This window comes from Hyla sarda, chromosome 4 (assembly GCF_029499605.1).
Source record: "Hyla sarda isolate aHylSar1 chromosome 4, aHylSar1.hap1, whole genome shotgun sequence".
Taxonomy (NCBI): domain Eukaryota; kingdom Metazoa; phylum Chordata; class Amphibia; order Anura; family Hylidae; genus Hyla; species Hyla sarda.
The window spans coordinates 49,110,959-49,131,870 of NC_079192.1; the positions used below are offsets into that span (position 1 = coordinate 49,110,959).

A 20,912-nucleotide genomic window follows, 5' to 3' on the forward strand; every position below is an offset into this window, starting at 1 on the left:
AGCTAGGTGCCACCGGGAATCTTGGCTTAAACGATCGCAACTAATTGCTCCCATTTTTATATTTTAAAAATATAATATGGTTAATAATCTTTTTTGAAGTAATTCATGAGCAGAATGACTTGCCAATCTTGTAATTCTATTCCTCAAATTAACAGATTCCATTTGTTTATATGTTTCTATGACAACCACCTTGGCGCGCTCCGCACACGTAAATACCTGTGCGTGTGTCCACGCCAATGTATCGGCTAGTGGAAGCGCAGGCAACACGCGAAACAGTGCTGTCCCGAGACCTCGACCCTCTTCACCCTGCCCACTGATGTTTTATTGATGCACCGTATCCTGCAATAAAGTAACTCCTTAATGGTGAGTGCTGGCTTCTGTATCTTTTTGTTATTCTTGTTTTTTTGCCTAGTGCCAGCCTCCTAGTGGAAAGCTGCATATACATGGTCCTGTGTCCCACAATGAAGCGCTCAAGAAATATTATATAAATAAATAAGATTTTCCTGGAATATCCCTTTATTATTGTATTTTTTTTTTTTTTAAGTCAAAACTGTGTGGCCGCACACTACTGACTGAGTAAACTTATCAAAGAGTACAAAGCCGAATTCAATAGAAAGGAGTATAGGGTGAACCCCGTACTGAATAATTTAAAGCTCTGGACTCTTTCCACATAGCAAGACTGGGGAATATACACAATATCTAATTGCAGTTCAAAACCCAGCCCTCCGATAACATGACCAAACCATGTAGGGGTATCCAAATTACTACAGGGCCTTATCCCCATCTGCTCTCCATTCCACAACTGGTAGGAGATGAAATTACCATAATGGCAAGTTTATACACAACGGAAGGAGATAATGTGTAAGCAAACCAAGGTTGAGTAAAGACATAAGGGGCCTGTAGGTTGGACAGTGAAAAACCCACCTAGCAGACAGAAGTCATCAAATCACAGCTTTATTCTTCCACACTGTATTAAACACTCTTCATTATCTGAGACCAAGTAGCGGGGCTTTCATGACTTAACAGTTTAAAAAAAAAAAAAAAAAACTGACATTTAACAAAACCTTCCTCATTCTCTGGCACCCCCCCTCCCTCTGGAGCCAAAGCTCTATGATCATCATCACTCCTCCTACTGTAATACCAGCTCATGAATCCTTAAAATGTGCTTCTGTATCTTCACACAGAGCTCAGATATTTCCTTTCTATTACAGTCAGTCCTCATCCTGTTACAAGTTGTTTGCCACCAAACACAATCTATGTATCTGGTCTATAAAATACCGATGGTCTATGTTGGAGTTTTGGGAGGCTCAGGATGCTGCTCCTGTGAGGACAGATCATGTGGTGGGCCGGAGGATTTACAAAAGTTCTTTTTTAGCCAGAGATGATGAAGGTGATGGATCCACAGCTCCTGGATGGAAAGTGGACCCTGGAACTGGATATCACAGAACCTGGGTGGAGGGAAGAGAAAAAGAAAGTTAGAATTCACAGTCCTACAGATTAAAAGTACATCAATGAGGGCAGAACAATAAACCTGTTGAAGTGGGGGGTGAGCCTTATGTATAGGACAAAGTTTGGCTCCATAATGTGTCACTATATCAACAAGCTGCTAAGTTGAAGTTAAAGGGGTACTCCAGGTTTTATTTTATTTATTTATTTATTTAACTTTCTGGCACCAGTTGATTTAAAAAATAAACAGCTTTGTAAATTACTTCCATTTAAAAATCTTAATTCTTCCAGTACTTAACTGCTGTATGTTCCACAGGAAGTTGTATTTCTTTTTGGAGTTATTTTCCGTCTGACCACAGTGCTCTCTGCTGACACCTCTGTCCATGTCAGGAACTGTCCAGAGCAGGAGAGGTTTGCTATGGGAATTTTCTTGTACTCTGGACAGTTGCTGTCATAGACTGAGGTGTCTGCAGAGAGCACTGTGGTCAGACAGAAAATAACTCCAAAAAGAAATACAAGTTCCTGTGGAACATACAGCAGCTTATAAGTACTGGAAGGATTAAGATTTTTAAATAGAAGTAATTTACAAAGCTGTTTAACTTTCTGGCGCCAGTTGTTAAAAAAAAAAAATTATATAGAATTGAAGACCTTCATAAACTTACACAAGCAGTTTCCTTCTCAGTGACTTTTCCATCACAATCTTCTTCATCCTCGTCCTTTTTGGAGTCGGGGGGAGTACTGCATGGCATCTGCTCTGATTCCTCTGTTTCTGGTACTACCTCTGTGCTGCAGTGACTTCTGATTTCTTCCTCCTCATCCTCCTCCTCATTTATGAAGGAGTTTTGGCCCTAAAAACAACAATGATAAAGAATTACAAGACAGGTAGTTATGATGTGATGTAACCCTACTGGAAATTATTTCTTAAGAATACCTTTCAGTGTAAAGGTTTTATATATTTTTTATTTTATTTTTTTAAAGGGGTACTTCACTCCCCAGCGTTCAGCACAATTAGTTCTGAACATTGGGTGCAAGCTTCAGGGGTTGCCACGCCCCCTCGTGACATCACAACCCACCCCCTCAATGCAAGTCTATGGGAGGGGGCGTGACGGTTGTCAGTCCCCCTCCCATAGACTTGCATTGAGGGGCGTAGAGGAGAAGAAGTATAAGGAGGAGAAGATTTTCGTGAATGTGTGCAAGGACGACCAAGTGACCTCCTTATAGACTTGTAAGGCAGAAGCCCTGTTACGGAGAGCCTAGGAGGCCCCAACGGAACGAGTGGAATGAGCTGTCACCCGGTAGGGCGGGTCTTTCCCCTAGCAACGACACGCTTCCGATATGGCAGAACGGATCCACAACGAGATGGTCGCCTTAGAAGCAGGAAGCTCCTTGCGACGACCTTCCGGGAGAACGAAGAAGGAATCCCTCCGGTGAAAAGGAGGTGACAACCGAAAGGTAAATCCAAACAGCTCGGACCACATCAAGACAGTAGAGCGACCAAGGGTGGGACGGGGCTGGGCAAAAAGAGGGGAGAACTATATCCTCGTTCAGGTGGAAGAAGGGAACTGCAAGGCGCCAAGGACAAGGTTCAAGTCCCAAGGTGGGGCTGGGGACCTGTATGGGGGAGTTGCATGAGCCACTCCCTGCAGAAAAGTGCGGACATGAGAGTTGGAAGCCAAGGGTCGCTGGAAAAGGATGGAAAGAGCCGACACCTTGAGGGAACTGAGCACCAAACGCTGGTCCAAAAGTCAAGAAGCCGCGGAAAAGAAAAAACAAGTGGAGAGAAAGACAGACTTGCACCACCTGAAGTAGGCCCACCAGGTACAGTGCTAAATCCTAGCGGAGGACAGCTTGCAAGCTCTGAGCATGGTTCGGACAACCTGGAGGTTGAAACCTTGAAACCACGGTTTCAACCGCCACGCCGTTAAATGCAGCGACAGTAAAATGGGGTGGCAGAGGGGACCATGAGAGAGCAAGTTGGGTCTAGTTGGAAGACTTAGTATTACATCGGAGACCATGCGTACAACGTCAGCATACCACGCCCTTCTGGGCCAGTCCGGGGCCACAAGAATTGCCGAGATGCCTTCTGCCTTGAGCTTCCTTACGAGGAAGGGGAAGCGGACGTAAGAGATAGGGTAGGGCGAATGGTGACCAAGGGATTACCAGCGTGTCTTTGGCAAGAGCCAGAAGATCGTGAGGCTTTGTGACGAAGCGAGGGACTTGTCTGTTGTGACTAGACGCGAAGAGGTCCATGTCCGGGGTCCCCCAATGATTGCAAATCTCTGCAGTGAAGGAGCGGCTGAGGAAGTCCACCTCCCAATTGTCCACCCCCGGAATGTGAATTGCCAAAATGGACGGGACTCCAAGATCCAGCGCAGGATCTAGGAGACTTCTGCCATCGCCGATGAGCTGCGGGTGCCTCTATGGCAATTGATATACAGCCGTGGCATTGGCCCAGACAAAATACCTTGGCAAAGCAGCCAGAGCCTTGGAGACCCAAGTGGAAGCAAAAGAGAAAAGGGAGAAAAGATGAACCTGCTGCTTCAAAAGCGAATTTGGCAAGATTTTCTATCTTTTTGTCAGCAGGATCATTGAAAGGAAGCTGCGTCCACCAAGGGCAGTGTCATAGATTTAGAGTCGAGAAACCGGAGGGTCTACTTTAGGTGGAGTCAACCACTTCAAGATCAAGTACTGAGAGAACGGAAACAACCCCCTGCAACTTCTTGTTCCCTTAGAAACATTTTTCAGGGTGTTTTCCAAGCCACGTCCAGGAGGGAGTAGAATTCAGCATGAAGGCTGAAGACCCTAGGGGAGCGTCTTCAGGAGTGGGATCCAAAGTTCCAAGGTCCTGTAAATTGAAAGTGTCTCTAATGGCTGACACCAAACTGTCCACCATGTCAGACACGTTAGTCTGGTCCTCCGTATCCGAGGGAGAGTCAGACACCTCATCCGCCAGGAGATAGAGAGCGTGCAGTAGTAGATTTGGACTAAGGTGTGGGGATCTAGAATGGGAAGGTGGAGACGCGGAACGGTCGCCGGGAGAACGACCACTGGGCTGGGTGTCGCTGTGAGGCTGGAGACGCGGAGCGAGACCGGTGGAAAGGGGACCTGAAGGAATCAAATGACAGAACCTTAGGGCGTTTGTGGTATTGCCTGGAAGGGGGCAGGAGAGACTGAGCAGTCATCCTGGAAGGAAGGTCAGAAGGAGGATCGCTCCAAAGCGGTGACCACTAACCTTGAGACCCCTGCCAAGTCAGAAATGGACTGGGAAAGGGAGACCCATTCTGGGGTAGTAGCAGAAACCACCCGTTCTGAGGGGTTATCCTGGGCGGGGAAGTAGAACAGGCCGGACAAGTTGCCTCAGCGGAACCCCCAGGCATCTTAGATTTGCAGCCCACACATTATTAGTAAGTGACTAGGGCTGAAGCCACCTGTCTGGTGGGAACATCGGGTCTGGGGTAGGACATAGCACTAGTGAGAAGTCAGCAAAGAAAAAAATTGGAGCAGTCTCACCCAGGTTCCTGCGTCCTGAAGAGGGAGCTGGAGGAGCAGAAGTCCACAGCAGTGCAGCAGTCACTCAGCCAAGGGGGGAGAGAGAGAGTGATTGACCGGAGGAAAGCCTGAAGAGGTGAAGCCCGAGGGGAGTAGCATGGCCCCCAGGGAAATTATTGAAGCAGGGATGGGGGGGCCACGGCAATAACCCCAAAAGCGCGCAAACCACACTCATAAGTAGGGGGGGGTGACTCTTGGTGCGTGTGGTAGCAGCTCATAGGAGAATGAGGAGTAGAAGGAGTGGGAGCGCTGTGCCAAGAGTGCTCTAATAGAATAATGGGCAGAGTTCGAGCCAGACATAGAAGGCCGGAGCCGGGGCCTAAATTTTTCAGAACCCTGCGTCCCGACAGCCTTGCCCAAGGGACGGCTGAGAGAACTATATGGCGGGCCGCGCTCCCACGGCCGCAGAGAGGACTGTCCCTGAAGTTCCGGCCATCTGGCAGAGAGGCCGGCCGAAACTGAAAGGCGATGGCCGCGCCTCCGGACAGTAATGCAGGAAGTGCAGGAGAGTGAAGTGCTGGGCGGACCCGCTGCCCGACAGCAGTACCGCCAGAGTGGCGGTGCTGAAGCTGTGCGAACGAGAGACAGGCAGGTACTCCTCCAAGGGATGCCTCAGTGGTAATGCACCTCATCAGTCCCTGTACAGACCATGTACCCTCCCACAGGAGACCTGTATAGAAACCTGGCCCACATAGATAAAGATCCCCAGAAGAAAGAAGGGTGATAGGGAGGAGGTGACAATACTCACCTGACCCGCCAATACTCCCCTAAATAGATCTTCAACCAGCTGTCACTTGCATCATGCCAGCAAGATGAGCAGGGACTGTGGGAGGACCTGGACCCTAGGTACAACCCCTGGTGCTGGCCACTGGCGAGAAGGGTTTAACAGCACATACCCTATGTACTGTGCCCCTTCATCGCAAAAGAGGGAACAGGTAGCGCCATGCTGCTGAGCCCACACCTGAAAACTGGAAATAAAAGGAAGGACCAAAAAAAAAAAAAAAACGAACTAAACGTCCCTGACTAAAATATAAGAAAAAGACCATATCTGGGGAACTCCAGACCTGTGTCTGCCTCCTACTGACACTAAGCTAAAACTGATTAGCTCGTAGCCAGTAGGCAGGGTATATCCTGCCAGGAGGGGCCGATTTTCTTTTTATGTTGCCTAGTTTCAAGCCTCCTAGTGGCAGCAAGATTTACCCACAGTTCCTGTGGCCCTCAATGGAGCCGACCGAGAAAACTACATTATTCTAAGAATAATTACATTAGTGAAATGCTTTAACTTGAGTAAAGAATATTATGTGTGTAGACTATACCTGGAAATCCTCCTCCTCCTCTCCTTCAGAGTCGGAAAGTGTAATGCATGCCATCTCCCCCGAATCTTTGCCTTCTGGTGCTAAATTGCTTATGATGTTCTCATCAAAATATATGAAGGGATTTTCACCCTAAAACAGCAAAGATAAAACAGGAAATTATTTCTAGTTCTACAATTAGGAGTCAATTTTGGTGAGATGTAGAGACACAAACAGGAGGTCAATTGGGACATCTGGACATACAAATGTCTAAGTCCATATGTACTAGAAAAGTGCGGTCTTCACTAATATCAGCAGGTAAACATTTCACTGTTCCCCTTTATTAGGGTTTATTCACACGGCAGGATTTCTGCATGCGGAATTCTGCTGTAACCACCAATTGTGCAAGTTCACCCACTTAAGATGAGAGGCCTGTAATTTTCATCATAGGTATGAGCGACCTAATGAGCAACATAATGAGCGACATGAGAAAAAAAAAAATCCATAAAATCACTGTCTGATTTTTAAAGAATTTATTTGCAAACTATGGTGGAAAATAAGTATTTAGTCAATAACAAAAGTTCATCTCAATACTTTGTTATATACCCTTTGTTGGCAATGACAGAAGTCAAACATTTTCTGTAAGTCTTCACAAGGTTTTCACACACTGTTGCTGGCATTTTGGGCCATTCCACCATGCAGATCTCATCTAGGGCAGTGATATTTTGGGGCTGTCGCTGGGCAACACGGACTTTCAACTCCCTCCAAAGGTTTTCTATGGGGTTGAGATCTTGAAACGCTTCTTACGAAGCCACTCCTGGCCGTGTTTGGGATCAATGTCATGCTGAAAGACCAAGCCACATTTCATCTTTAATGTCCTTGCTGATGGAAGGAGTTTTTCACTCAAAATCTCACAATACATGGCCCCATTTATTTTTTTCCTTTACACAGATCAGTTGTCCTGGTCCCATTGCAGAAAAACAGCCCCAAAGCATGATGTTTCCACCCCCACGCTTCACAATAGGTATGGTGTTTGGATGAATTCTTTCTCCTCTAAACACAACGAGTTGAGTTTTTACCAAAAAGTTCTACTTTAGTTTCATCTGACCATTTGACATTCTCCAAATACTCTTCTATTTCGCATCCAAATGCTCTCTAGCAAACTTCAGACTGACCTGGACATGTACTGGCTTAAGCAGGAAGACATGACTGGCACTGCATGATTTGAGTCCCTGGTGGCATAGTGTGTTACTGTTGGTAGTCTTTGCAGGTCATTCACTAGGTCCCCAGTGTGGTTCTGGGATTTTTGCTCACTGTTCTTGTGATCATTTTGACACCACAGGGTGAGATTTGGAGCCCCAGATCGAGGGAGGTTATCAGTGGTCTTGTATTTCTTCTATTTTCTAATAATTGCTCCCACAGTTGATTTCTTCACATCAAGTTGCTTGCCTATTGCAGATACAGTCTTCCCAGCCTGGTGCAGGTCTACAATTTTGTTTCTGGTATCCTTCGACAGCTCTGTGGTCTTGGCCATAGTGGAGTTTGGATTGTGACTGAGGTTGTGGGCCGGTGCCTTTTATACTGATAAATTCAAACAGGTGCATTTAATACAGGTAACGAGTGGAGGACAGGACTCAACCCCTTAACGTACATTTACGTCCTGGTACGTGGGTATTTAATGCACCAGGACGTACATTTACGTCCTGTACATGACCGCCAGCACCAGTGGGTGCTCGCGTCATGCGCGGCAAGTCCCGACTGCTATCAGCAGCCAGGGACCCGCCTGTAATGGTGCACATCAGCAATCGCACTGATGTGTGCCATTAACCCCTCAGATGCCGTGATCACTAAAGATCACAGCATCTGCGGCAGTGCGGTCACTAAATTGGATGACTGGATCACCCGATGCACTGTCGCGGGGATCCGATCATCGAGAATGGCAGACAGAGGTCCCCTCACCTGCCTCCGCCGCCTTCCTAGGGTCTTCTACTCTGGTCTGCGATCGAGCAGACCAGAGCAGAAGATAGCTGATCATACTGATCAGTGCTATGCCCTATGCATAGCACTGTACAGTATCTGCAATCAAGTGATTGCAATAAATAGTCCCCTATGGGGACATAAGTGTAAAAAAAAAAAAAAAAAAAAAAAAAATAATAATAAAAAAGGAAACCACGCAGATCACTGTCTAGCTTATTGGTATGGGTCCATAGTATACAACAGGGCACTCCATCGGACACCACGCACTAGTAGTGGGGTACTGGAACTCCAGCCGCAGGTACATCAACTGTCTGATGAATGCCAGGCGGCAGAGGGAAACCACGCAAACCACTGTCTACCTTACTGGTACGGGTCCATAGTAGAAAACGGGTCACTCCTGTGGATACTTCGCACTAGCAGTGGAATACCGGAATCCAGCCGCGGAGGTGGCAGCTGCGAGATAAGTGACAGTCGAGATTACTGTCCGGCATATTGATATCAGGTCCAGTCCCTGCCCACGCAAGGACACTTCCACAGAGACCTTGCACTGGACATGGGGATCCGGAACACTAACCACGAAGTGGCAGTAATGGGGTGGGCATACTCGCCTCAGTTGCCACATACTCCCCCCTTGATGGCTTCAGTCAGCATTAGGCCACGATGCATCATACCAGGCTAAGATAGCTGGGCGAGCAGGGCCAGTGGGGGACCCAGACCCAGGGTACAACCTCCAGGCACTGGCCGTTGGTGATAAGGGGTTGATTGCCCATACACTTATGTTCCGTGCCCCGTTGTCGCATATGGGGGAACAAGTAGTGCCATGCTGCGCTAAACCCCACCTGAAAGAGGGAAACAAAAGAGAAATAAGAACCTAACTAAACAGCCCTTACTAAAAAATTAAAAAAAGACCAGGTCTGTGGAGCTCCCAGACCTGTGTCTTGCCTCCTACTGACACTAGCTAAAACTGATTACCTCACTTCCTAGTGTCAGCGCCTCCTAGTGGCAATAGCATATACCCATCAGTATAGACGTCCCCCTAAGAAGAGTGACCGAGAAATGAGTGATGTCATTACAAAAGGACAACTGGTCACGCAGAAAACAAGCCTCCATACTTGTATGTGGATAAAAATGTCATGATTTTTAGAAGGAGGAAAAAACAAAAATGCTAAAATAAAATTTGCTGAGTCCTTAAGGCCCAAATGGGCTGAGTCCTTAAGGAGTTAAAGATGAAGTTACAGGTCTGTAAGAGCCAGAAATCTTGCTTGTTTGTGGGTGACTAAATACTTATTTTCCACCATAATTAGCAAATAAATTATTTTAAAAAAAATAGATTTTATGGATTTTTTCTCATTATGTCTCTCATAGCTGAGGTATACCTATGATGAAAATTACAGGCCCCTCATCTCTTTAAGTAGGAGAACTTGCACAATTGGTGGCTGACTAAATACTTTTTTGCCCCAATGTATGTATATACACACACACACACACACACACACCGCATAGAATGGAAACCTATGGGCATCTGTATGCTGCCCATGCATATCCGATGGACAACGTCATAACACAGTATGAAAACAATCTTAGGTCTGCACAGGCATTAGGCCTCTTCATGTATACAAGAAGGTTTCCATTCACGACAGCAAGCCGAGCTCTTAAAATTGGTGTGGGGAATTAATAGAGCATATATAAATTTGAATGTTTGATTATCCAGGAATACATCTTTAGGCATATTATATAAGGAACCAGTAACATTTATACTTTTCTGAACTGCTCCATTCTTTGCTTATTACGCTTGTCACCCAGGATACTCATCGCGGTTTTAAACGCTCTCTTTTTAGCGTATAATATCATGTCCTAGAAAGACAGAAGGAAGACAAGTCAGCGAGTATTCAATAGACGGTTTGTCGGGGCTAAAAGTTTGACATACAATTATGGGCACCTTCAATTCATAATTCTTTGCAGAGCTCCAGATCACATGCTTCCCTTCACACAACTGTCACCACTAGGGGGAGCTCATTACATACTGATTTATATACAGTAATTCCCAACAAACTAAGTGACAGTTTCCTCTCATGGCTTCTAAATTTAATGCCACATTAATGGCAGCCCTGTACGTCTAGTCGTTGACTATAAGTAAATCCTGGGTTTACTGGGCCAATACCCATCCATGTGTGGCCTAAACACATATACCCCCAGTGTTAAACTTAGGACTCACCTTGCTGTTATTTCTGTGTGAGGGAGATTTAATATGCTCCTGTAGGGTTAACGAATGCATAGGGAGGAATACGTCACATGCATCACAATGAGCGAGGTCAACTTTCTTCACATAATTGTCCATGCCCAGTCCTGCAAGAAGAAACAAAATTGGGTAATTCACTCCAAAATGGCCAGGACAATTGTGATCACAAAGATGCCACATGATCATGTAGTCTGCCCTTATATCTGTTCTAAGAGACAAGTAGCAAGGAAATAATATATATGCTTATCCCGGGCACATTTAAAGTCACCTACAGGGGATTTACAAACCACATCTGCTAGAAGTTTGTCACAAGAATTTCTGAATTCTGTTCAATGTAGGTTTATTCGAGTTATTTTGTGTGCAAAAAGTTGTACTTAATGTAGTTTTTTATAGTATACACCCATCATGATAAATGATCCTATAGATGTATTATACAGATTTGTACATAGGATTTTTTTCTTCATTTTAATGTTTGTCATAATGATCCAGACTTGGGTGCCTCCTGCTGTTTGCTGGTTGCAGTCTTCCATTGTTCCCCCATACTCAACTCCCCCTAACCAGGGTGCCTCCAGCTGTTGCAAAACTACAACTCCCAGCATGCCCGGACAGACAACGGCTGTCCGGGCATGCTGGAAGTTGTAGTTTTGCCACAGCTGGAGACACACGAGATGGAAAACACTGATGTATGTACTTACATGCATTTGCCTGTGAATATCCTAAGCATGTCACAACAACAATATTATTAGTCATTCAATGGTTGACTGCCCATGCTAGACTCTATGGGCTCCTAGGAGAGCCCCAAGACACGTGACTAGATGCCACAGCACCCCCACAGGATCCACAGAATCTATTTCTTAGATCGCCACAACCCTCAGATACACAGGTCAGTTACCAATAAAAATCCTTACATGAAGGTCTCACAGACCTTACATACTGCCGGGGTGGGAAACAGCAAGAGAAGCAATCGGGAAGATCAATCCAAAATGGTGCATAGGGAATGTAGAGCAGTTGCTCACGGCAACCAGATAGCTTTATTTATTTATTTTTTAAACCAGCTACTAAAAAATTAGATAGAATGTGATAGGTTGCTATAGGCAACAACCTCAGCTGTACACTATCTGCTACAAAAAGGTCTCCCCATGTTCATTGGAGGAGTGGTGGTGGGGGGTCTCCAGTACATAAGAGGCTTTGTCACTACCTAGGGTGAGGTCATGACTCTGATGTATTTGGAGGATTTTAGCGTTGAGATCTTCAACCTGTTTACGATGATACTTTGCCTTCTTATAGCCATTCTCCACATACGCCTGGAACAAAGATGCAAAGAGATGTTAGAGGAAAAGGGCCTGGAAAACCTAAATAAATAAAGCTGAAAGAATAAACAGAGTAAAGTTCTGCTGCTTTTTAATAGATATTTGTACATCAATTCTTCACCAATCTCAAGGTCCCAGTTTGCTCTTAAATGGAAACATTCTTGGGTAAACAGAGCTAAAAATGTCTACAGACCTGATACTTCTTACAGCTGAGGGTTTGTTATACTTCACTCCTCAACAATGAAATTACAAGACCAAGAAGGAAGCTAAGATCTGCAAGTGATCTTATTTCCAAGCACCTAAAGTATCTCCCATAAGTGAGTCCACCACTCACATTATATATACAGTATCTCCCATAAGTGAGTCCACCCCTCACATATATACAGTATCTCCCATAAGGGAGTCCACCCCTCACATTATATACACACACACACACACCTCCCATAAGTGACTCCATAAAGGGGACAACAAAATTAAAGTGTTACTAACATTTTTTTTTCTTTAACATGTTGATCAGACATGTCAAAAGTTGTTGACTGCACCAAGTCTCACTCCCAAGACTCACTGCAATTGTGAGTTATTAGCTGGAGAGGCCGGCAGCATTACACCCCACTTCCCAGCTGCCCTTGAGATCCGTACATTTCTCTGAAATTCTCTATGCAGAGAAATGTACGGAAATTTTAGCCACCCGCTTTCAAAACTAATAGCTCATGATCACAGCGGGACTTAGGAGTAAGACTAGGAGTGATCAACAACTTTAATTGACAGTAACGCTTTAAACCATTTGCATATCATTAGCACATTAGCATCTCTATCGATCATGTCAAATCCATAATTCAACAACTTCTTTCTGGAGTTGTAATTTCAATGTTAAGATGTGTATGTGATCTTTTAATTGAGTATCTGAATTTTAAGGCATGTTTTGCACACACACAGAAGAGGCTGTCCATTATCTGTAGAGCACACAATCTGAAGCAGCAGCATGGAAGACATAGACCAGTACTGGGCAGTTCTTTGACTACAATGATTTCTTCCATCGACCTCTGTGTAGGCTGCCTTTTTTGGTTTCTTTTTTATTTTCCGTTATAGAAAATTAGTAATAACTCTTGTATGTGTCCTCTCATATTAAAATGTTATGGTGTTTTCCCATGTGCCATTACATTGTGCCTGTTCCTTCATAGGTGTTCAATATGTAGCTGATTAATTGCTGATAATTTCTTGCCATTTATTTTATTGTTCTCCACTTATCTTAGGCCACGCACGTGCATTCTACTTCCTGAATTGCTGCTCTTGTCTCTTTTTGCCTGTTCCAGGCTGCTCTATTGATTTCTACAAAGCTTCTTAAAAAGGATGGTGACCATTTTATACATCATTCCTGTGGCATATCCTGTGGCTTACCAGCTATTGCAAAACTACAACTCCCATTATGCAATGACAGCCAAAAGTTATTTGGGGAACGAGGCAAGCCAGGAACAGTAAGGAACCAGTTGCCTACCATGGATTTACTTAATGGCATATTTCTAAATTTGCTAATTAATCTTAAGAGACTCAGGAGAAGTCTTTCCAGCAATGATCGCATACATGGTCACTTTCATTACTGACTCTGGTAGTAACTAGTTGCTGTGGTGTCTGCAGACTGTGCAGCAGTCTCTATCTACCATCTAATGACTATACAGAGCACAGCATGCTGGACTGAAATTGAGGACAAATTTCAATGTCTTTAGGTCTACAATGACATGGACATTAAAGGGGTAGAACAATTGGAAAATATATTTATTATTATTAGACAGATTTATAAATTACTTCTATTTAAAAATCTTAGTATCCTTCCACAGTGCTCTCTGCTGTCCATGTCAGGAACTGTCCAGACCAGGAGAGGTTTGCTATGGGAATTTATTCCTGCTCTGGACAGTTCCTGACATGGACAGAGGTGTAAGCAGAGAGCACTGTGGTCAGACTAACAAGAAATCCAGAAAGAAATACAACTTCCTGTGGAGCATACAGCAACTGAGAAGTACTGGAAGGAATAAGATTTTTTAATAAAAGTAATTTACAAATCTGTTTCACCAGAACCAGTTGATTTTAATAAAAAAAAATAAAAAAAAGATTTACTTTCCACTGGAGTACCCCTTTAATACACATCCATGAATAGGCTGAATGCAAATTACTGTTTTATCTGTAGGATAGCCTAAAATTAGATGTGATAAGGAGACTGAGATCCTATAGTATACCTGTATGAAGTCTGCCCCCTTATTGGAAAGCTTCTTTTCCAAATAGCTGAGATGCCGACCGTGAAGGTTGGTCTTCAGGTGATTGTTCCATTGATCCTCGTAGAATGTGCGGAACTTACATAGAGAGCAGAAAAACTGGATCCTGAAAGACAGACAACTTTTGTTATTTGGTTTCTAATTTTTAATTTTATGTTCTATACTGTATATATCTAGTTATCAGGTATAAAGCATTGCGCTTTATACACTGTTCAAAAAAATAAAGGGAACACTTAAACAACACAAAAAGTAAATCACACTTCTGTGAAATCACACTGTCCACTCAGGAAGCAACACTGATTGACAATCAATTTCACATGCTGTTGTGCAATTGGGACAAACAGGAGGAAATTATAGGCAATTAGCAAGACACCCCCAATGAAGGAGTGGTTCTGCAGGTGGTGACCACAGACCACTTCTCAGTTCCTATGCTTCCTGGCTGATGTTTTGGTCCCTTTTGAATGCTGGCAGTGCTTTCACTCTAGTGGTAGCATGAGAAGAACTCTACAACCCACACAAGTGGCTCAGGTAGTGCAGCTCATCTAGGATGACACTTCAATGCTAGCTGTGGCAAGAAGGTTTTTCGTGTCTGTCAGTGTAGTGTCCAGAGCATGGAGGCGCTACCAGGAGACAGGCCAGTACATCAAGAGACGTGGAGGAGGCCGTAGGACCGCTACCTCCACCTTTGTGAAAGGAGCAGGAGGAGCACTGCCAGAGCCCTGCAAAATGACCTCCAGCAGGCCACAAATGTGCATGTGTCCACTCAAACGGTCAGAAACAGATTCAACGAGGGTGGTATGAGGGCCCAACGTCAGCAAGTGTGGGTTGAGCTTACAGCCCAACACCATTCATGAAGTTTGGCATTTGCCAGAGTACACCAAGATTGGCAAATTTGCCACTGGTGCCCTGTGCTCTTCACAGATGAAAGCAGGTTTACACTGAGCCCATGTGACAGACATGACAGAGTCTGGAGACGCCGTGGAGAACTTTCTGCTGCCGGCAACATCCTCCAGCATGACCGGTTTGGCCATGGGTTAGTAATGGTGTGGGTTGGCATTTCTTTGGGGGGCTGCACAGCCCTTCATGTGCTTGCCAGAGGTAGCTTGACTGCCATTAGGTACCGAAATGAGATCCTCAGACCCCTTGTGACACCATATGCTGGTGCGGTTGGCCCTGGGTTCCTCCTAATGCAAGACAATGCTAGACCTCATGTGGCTGGAGTGTGTCAGCAGTTCCTGCAAAAGGAAGGCATTGATGCTATGGACTAGCCCGCCCGTTCCCCAGACCTGAATCCGATTTAGCACATCTGGGACATCATGTCTCGCTCCATCCACCACCTCATCAGGAGCATGCTCACGTGTTGTAGGGAGGTCATACGGGCACGTTGAGGCCACACACTACTGAGGCTCATTTTGCCTTTTTTTAAGGACATTACATCAAAATTGGATCAGCCTGTAGTGTGGCTTTCCACTTTGATTTTGAGTGTCACTCCATATCCATACCTCCATGGGTTGATAAATTTGATTTCCATTGATAATTCTTGTGTGATTTTGTTGTCAGGACATTCAACTATGTAAAGACGAAAGTATTTCATACGATTAGTTCATTCATTCAGATCTAGGATGTGTTATCTAAGTGTTCCCTTTATTTTTCTGAGCAGTGTAGGTTTAAAAAAAAAAAAATAATAATAATAATAATTATCCTGGCAAAAACTCTAAACAGTTTAACATAAAAAAAAAAAGTCAATTACGGTTATATTACAATATAACCTAAAAAACAAGTGTCAAGCAAAAATACTGATCCAAGCAATTCATATCTAAAAATTATACCGAAACTAAAAACACAAGATGGCAGTATAACTAGAACCCATTAACCAGAACCAACTCTGGTTAATGTAGTACTACGCCCCAAAACAACTCAACCCTATCCAAAAAAAAAAGGGGATAAGATGTTTCATAGTGGAAAGTCTGGCCGCTGGGACCCCAGGCGATCTCCGGGCTAACACCACAGATTTCTGAACACATCAAGCCACGCCCTTCCATTCAGGTCTATGGGAGAGGGCATGACAACTAGTACATAGCCATCACGCCTCCTCACCTGCCACGGAGTGTAGTTTGCTCCGTGTACCGGATGACTGTGGTGCCGTGCCAGACATCGCAGTGGATCCCAGCAGCCGGACCCCAGCGATCAGACATCCTATACCCTATATCCCTTGGATAGGGGATAAGATGTTAAGGGCTGAGTACCCCTTTAAAGGGAATTTGACAGCTGGTTCAAACCCAATACACAGGATTATAGTGCAGGTGAGACATATTAAAAGGAGAAAGTACGCCGATTAGTGCCGCCGTTCTGAAGATAAACCAGGTATTAGGCTCTGTTGCCAATTTGGAAATGTCCTCCATTAAGCAATGGAGTCAGGAGCCGGTATACAGAGCTGAAATATTCATGGGGGCCCTTCAAACATGCGAGTGCACTGTGGGTGGGCATATAGGAGCAGAGAGAACAGAGGAAGGGAAGCTCTGTATCCCGACTCCTGCCTCCATTGCACTAAGGTGGAAATTTTTAGCCACACACCCTGTACTTCCTGAAGAGCAGCACGGATTGGTGTCAATTATACCTAATTTTTATCAGATGGTTCACCAGCACTAAACCCAATATACAGGGTTAAAGTGCAGGTGAAGAGGTCAGGATGCCTTTAAGATATTCAGTAATAAAGCGGTTATTTGGCAGAAGGTTGTGTTTTTTTCTAGAAAGATGCTCAGCCTATTGCTTATTATTAGTTTAAATTAAACATAAAACTTTACTTACCTTTCACACTCCCTTGGAATCACTGCTCCCAGCCTCCAGCACAATCCTCTTTCTGGTACTGGTGGCTTATGCATCACAGGGCAGCTCAGCAAATCGATTGCCACAGCGGTTTTCTGAGTGGCAACATGACGATTGAGCCCCAGCACCAGGAAGAGGATCACATCAGAAACTGTAGCAGTCATAGTGGGGAAGCGCAAGTTTTTTATATTATAATATATATATATATATATATATATATATATATATATATATATATATATATATATATATATATATATATATCAGGCTGGGCATCTTTAGCCCCCATTTTTGCACTTTCGTTTTTTCCTCCTCACCTTTTAACCCCTTAACGACGCAGGACGTATATTTACGTCCTGCGCCGGCTCCCGCGATATGAAGCGGGATCGCGTCGCGATCCCGCATCATATCGCGTGGGTCCCGGTGCTAATCAACGGCCGGGACCCGCGGCTAATACCACACATCGCCGATCGCGGCGATGTGCGGTATTAACCCTTTAGAAGCGGCGGTCAAAGCTGACCGCCGCTTCTAAAGTCAAACTGAAAGTATCCCGGCTGCTCAGTCGGGCTGTTCGGGACCGCCGCGGTGAAATCGCGGCGTCCCGAACAGCTGATCGGACACCGGGAGGGCTCTTACCTGCCTCCTCGGTGTCCGATCGACGAATGACTGCTCCGTGCCCGAGATCCAGGCAGGAGCAGTCAAGCGCCGATAATGCTGATCACAGGCGTGTTAATACACGCCTGTGATCAGGATGAGAGATCAGTGTGTGCAGTGTTATAGGTCCCTATGGGACCTATAACACTGCAAAAAAAAAGTTAAAAAAAAAGTGTTAATAAAGGTCATTTAACCCCTTCCCTAATAAAAGTTTGAATCACCCCCCTTTTCCCATAAAAAAAATAAAACAGTGTAAAAAAAAAAAAAATAAATAAACATAGGTGGTATCGCCGCGTGCGTAAATGTCCGAACTATAAAAATATATCATTAATTAAGCCGTACGGTCAATGGCGTACGCGCAAAAAAATTCCAAAGTCCAAAAAAGCGTATTTTGGTAACTTTTTATAACATTAAAAAATGAATAAAAAGTGATCAAAAAGTCAGATCAAAACAAAAATCATACCAATAAAAACTTCAGATCACGGCGCAAAAAAATGAGTCCTCATACCGCCCCATACGTGGAAAAATAAAAAAAAGTTATAGGGGTCAGAAGATGACATTTTTAAACGTATAAATTTTCCTGCATGTAGTTATGATTTTTTCCAGAAGTACGACAAAATCAAACCTATATAAGTAGGGTATCATTTTAACCGTATGGACCTACAGAATAATGATAAGGTGTAATTTTTACCGAAATATGCACTGCGTAGAAACGGAAGCCCCCAAAAGTTACAAAATGGCGTTTTTTTTCGATTTTGTCGCACAATGATTTTTTTTCCCGTTTCGCCGTGCATTTTTGGGTAAAATGACTAATGTCACTGCAAAGTAGAATTGGCGACGCAAAAAATAAGCCATAATATGGATTTTTAGGTGGAAAATTTAAAGGGTTATGATTTTTAAAAGGTAAGGAGGAAAAAACGAAAGTGCAAAAACGGAAAAACCCTGAGTCCTTAAGGGGTTAAAAATCATAACCCTTTCAATTTTGCACCTACAGACCCATATTATAGCTTATTTTTTGTGCCACCAATTGTACTTTGTAATGACATCAGTAGAGATGAGCGAACTTACAGTAAATTCAATTCGTCACGAACTTATCGGCTCGGCAGTTGATGACTTATCCTGCGTCAATTAGTTCAGCTTTCAGGTGCTCCCGTGGACCGGAAAAAGGTGGATGCAGTCCTAGGAGACTCTTTCCTAAGACTGTATCCACCTTTTCCAGCCCACCGGAGCACCTGAAAGCTGAACTCATTTACGCAGAATAAGTCCTCAACTGTCGAACTGAGAAGTTCGTGACAAATCAAATTTACTGTAAGTTCGCTCATCTCACCCCAAAAATCTACAGTGAAACAAAAAAAAAAAAAAAAAAAAATCATTGTTTCACAAAATTTAAGAAAAAACAGCATGTTCTAACTTTTGGGGGGTTCCATTTCTACGCAGTATTTTTCGGTAAAAAAAATGACACCTTATCTTTATTTTGCCACTAGGAGGCGCTGACACTAGGAAAAAAAAAAAAGAAGTCGGCTCCTCCCTGGCAGGATATACCCGCCCACTGGAAGTGAGGTAATATGTTTTAGCTAGTGTTAGTAGGAGGCAGTAATGGCTGTTTAGTTAGGTTCTTTACTCCTTTTTTCAGGTGGGGTTCAGGAGCATGGCACTACTTGTTACCCCATATGCAGCTAAGGGGCACGAGACAAAAGTATGCACAGTTAACCCCTTCCCGCCAACGGCCAGCACCTGGGGTTGTACCAAGGATCCGGGTCCCCCTATTTCCCGGCTCGACCTGTCTCAGCATGACGTGATGCAGGTGACTAAAAAGTTGGCTGAAGACATCTCTAGACAAGTATGTGAAGACGGGCGAGTCCTCTCCCTCTCCCTCCCCTAGCTGGGGACCATATGTTAATTGGATTTTTGAGCACGTGGCCCGATTTCGAAGCTTGCTTCCGTTTGGGCTCTTTTTTTCTGGGACTGTCTACGGGGGGGCCCCTGGTCTTATCTCCAGTTGAGGTATGCCTCTGGCATACCTGCTTTCTCCAGGGTTCTTACTCTGTAAGAGACATGTGACTCGCTGTGGCAGGTCGTGCCAGGTATTTTACCATTCCCTGGAAGATACTGGGGTTACAGTCAGGACTGATTCTCCTCTACCACAGCTGGTCATGACATGTTTGCCATGTCCACAGATGTTCCTGTTGTGTACATACATATTCCCTCCTCCACAGGCTGCCACATCGGCAGCTGCTGTCCCGGATCCCCACGTCCAGTGCGAGGTCTCCAGGGAAGTGTCCCTGCGTGGCCATTCATTGCACCTGCTCTCATTAGGCCGGACAGTAGTCTCACCTGTCACTCCTCTCACAACTGCCGCGTCCACAGCTGGATTTCGGTACCCCATTGCTAGTGCGAGGTGACTGCTGGAGTGCCCTGTTGTCTACTTTTTTTTTTTTTTTTAAACAATTAGGACCTATGGATGGAGGGTTAATTTCAAAACTTTATTCACAATTGATCACTCACGTGATCATTAGTATCCATTTTTCCCATCCATTAACTAAGTATTAAAACGTAACTTTTATTCTTATTGTGGCAATAAGAATAAAAGTTACATTTTAATACTTCGTTAATGGATGGGAAAAATAGGGTACTAATGATCACGTGAGTGATCAATTGTAAATAAACTGTTGTCTACATGGACCCATACCAGTAAGCCAGACAGTGGTCTGCATGGTTTTCTCTGCCGCCTGTCACTTCTCTAAGGGCTGAAGTATCGGCGGCTGAAGTTCTGTTAGTGCTAGTGCGCGGTGTCCGGTGGAGTGACCTGGCATGTCCTGTGGACCCCATGCAGGGCGTAGGGGATTCAATCCACGGCTCCTAAATTTCCCCCGATCTCCCTGGGTGAAGGGGATTCTATTCGTGGCTTTTAGGCTTCACTGCCTTTCCACATGTCAAAAGGGCACAGTTATTGCCTATCTGACTGTGTCCCCTTATCACAAGCGCCTGGAGGGTCACTCATTTCGCCAGACTGTTGTGCGCAGTTTCCACTGATGTCCGTCCCCCATCTCTCGGCTGCCATGTGCATAGCTGTGGCTTCCAGTACCTCACTGTTGGTGAGGACTGTCAGAGGGTTCCTGCAGGCACAAGGGTCTGCTGCCAATCAGCCAGTCAGTCTGCATGGTCTGCTACACCACCAGGTCGCCCATAAGTTTGGCTGCACTCCTGTGCTCCACAGTCTATGGGAGGGTTCGAAGGAGCGTTCCTTTGTGCTCAGCAATCCTCCACCTGTCAGACAGACGGCTGTCTCCGTAGTTAACTGCTACGTCGGATCAAAATACCATACACTTCCTGCTGCATGCGGCCGTGCAGG

At 44.7% G+C, this 20,912-nt stretch overlaps 1 protein-coding gene across 2 annotated transcripts in view; it reads right to left on the reverse strand.

Annotated features, from left to right (window-relative positions):
• Positions 1-519: 519 nt before the first annotated feature.
• Positions 520-20,912, reverse strand: part of LOC130367883 (A-kinase anchor protein 8-like) — a 54,630-nt gene continuing 34,237 nt past the window's right edge. For both annotated transcript variants that reach the window (XM_056570840.1, XM_056570839.1), the window contains exons 8-14: positions 14,045-14,186; positions 11,702-11,807; positions 10,480-10,610; positions 10,023-10,118; positions 6,312-6,440; positions 2,109-2,294; positions 520-1,448 (exon numbers count right to left, since the gene is read on the reverse strand). In XM_056570840.1, coding sequence (XP_056426815.1) covers positions 1,440-1,448; positions 2,109-2,294; positions 6,312-6,440; positions 10,023-10,118; positions 10,480-10,610; positions 11,702-11,807; positions 14,045-14,186 — 799 coding nt within the window. In that variant the 3' untranslated portion in view covers positions 520-1,439. The remainder of the gene's footprint in view (positions 1,449-2,108; positions 2,295-6,311; positions 6,441-10,022; positions 10,119-10,479; positions 10,611-11,701; positions 11,808-14,044; positions 14,187-20,912) is intronic.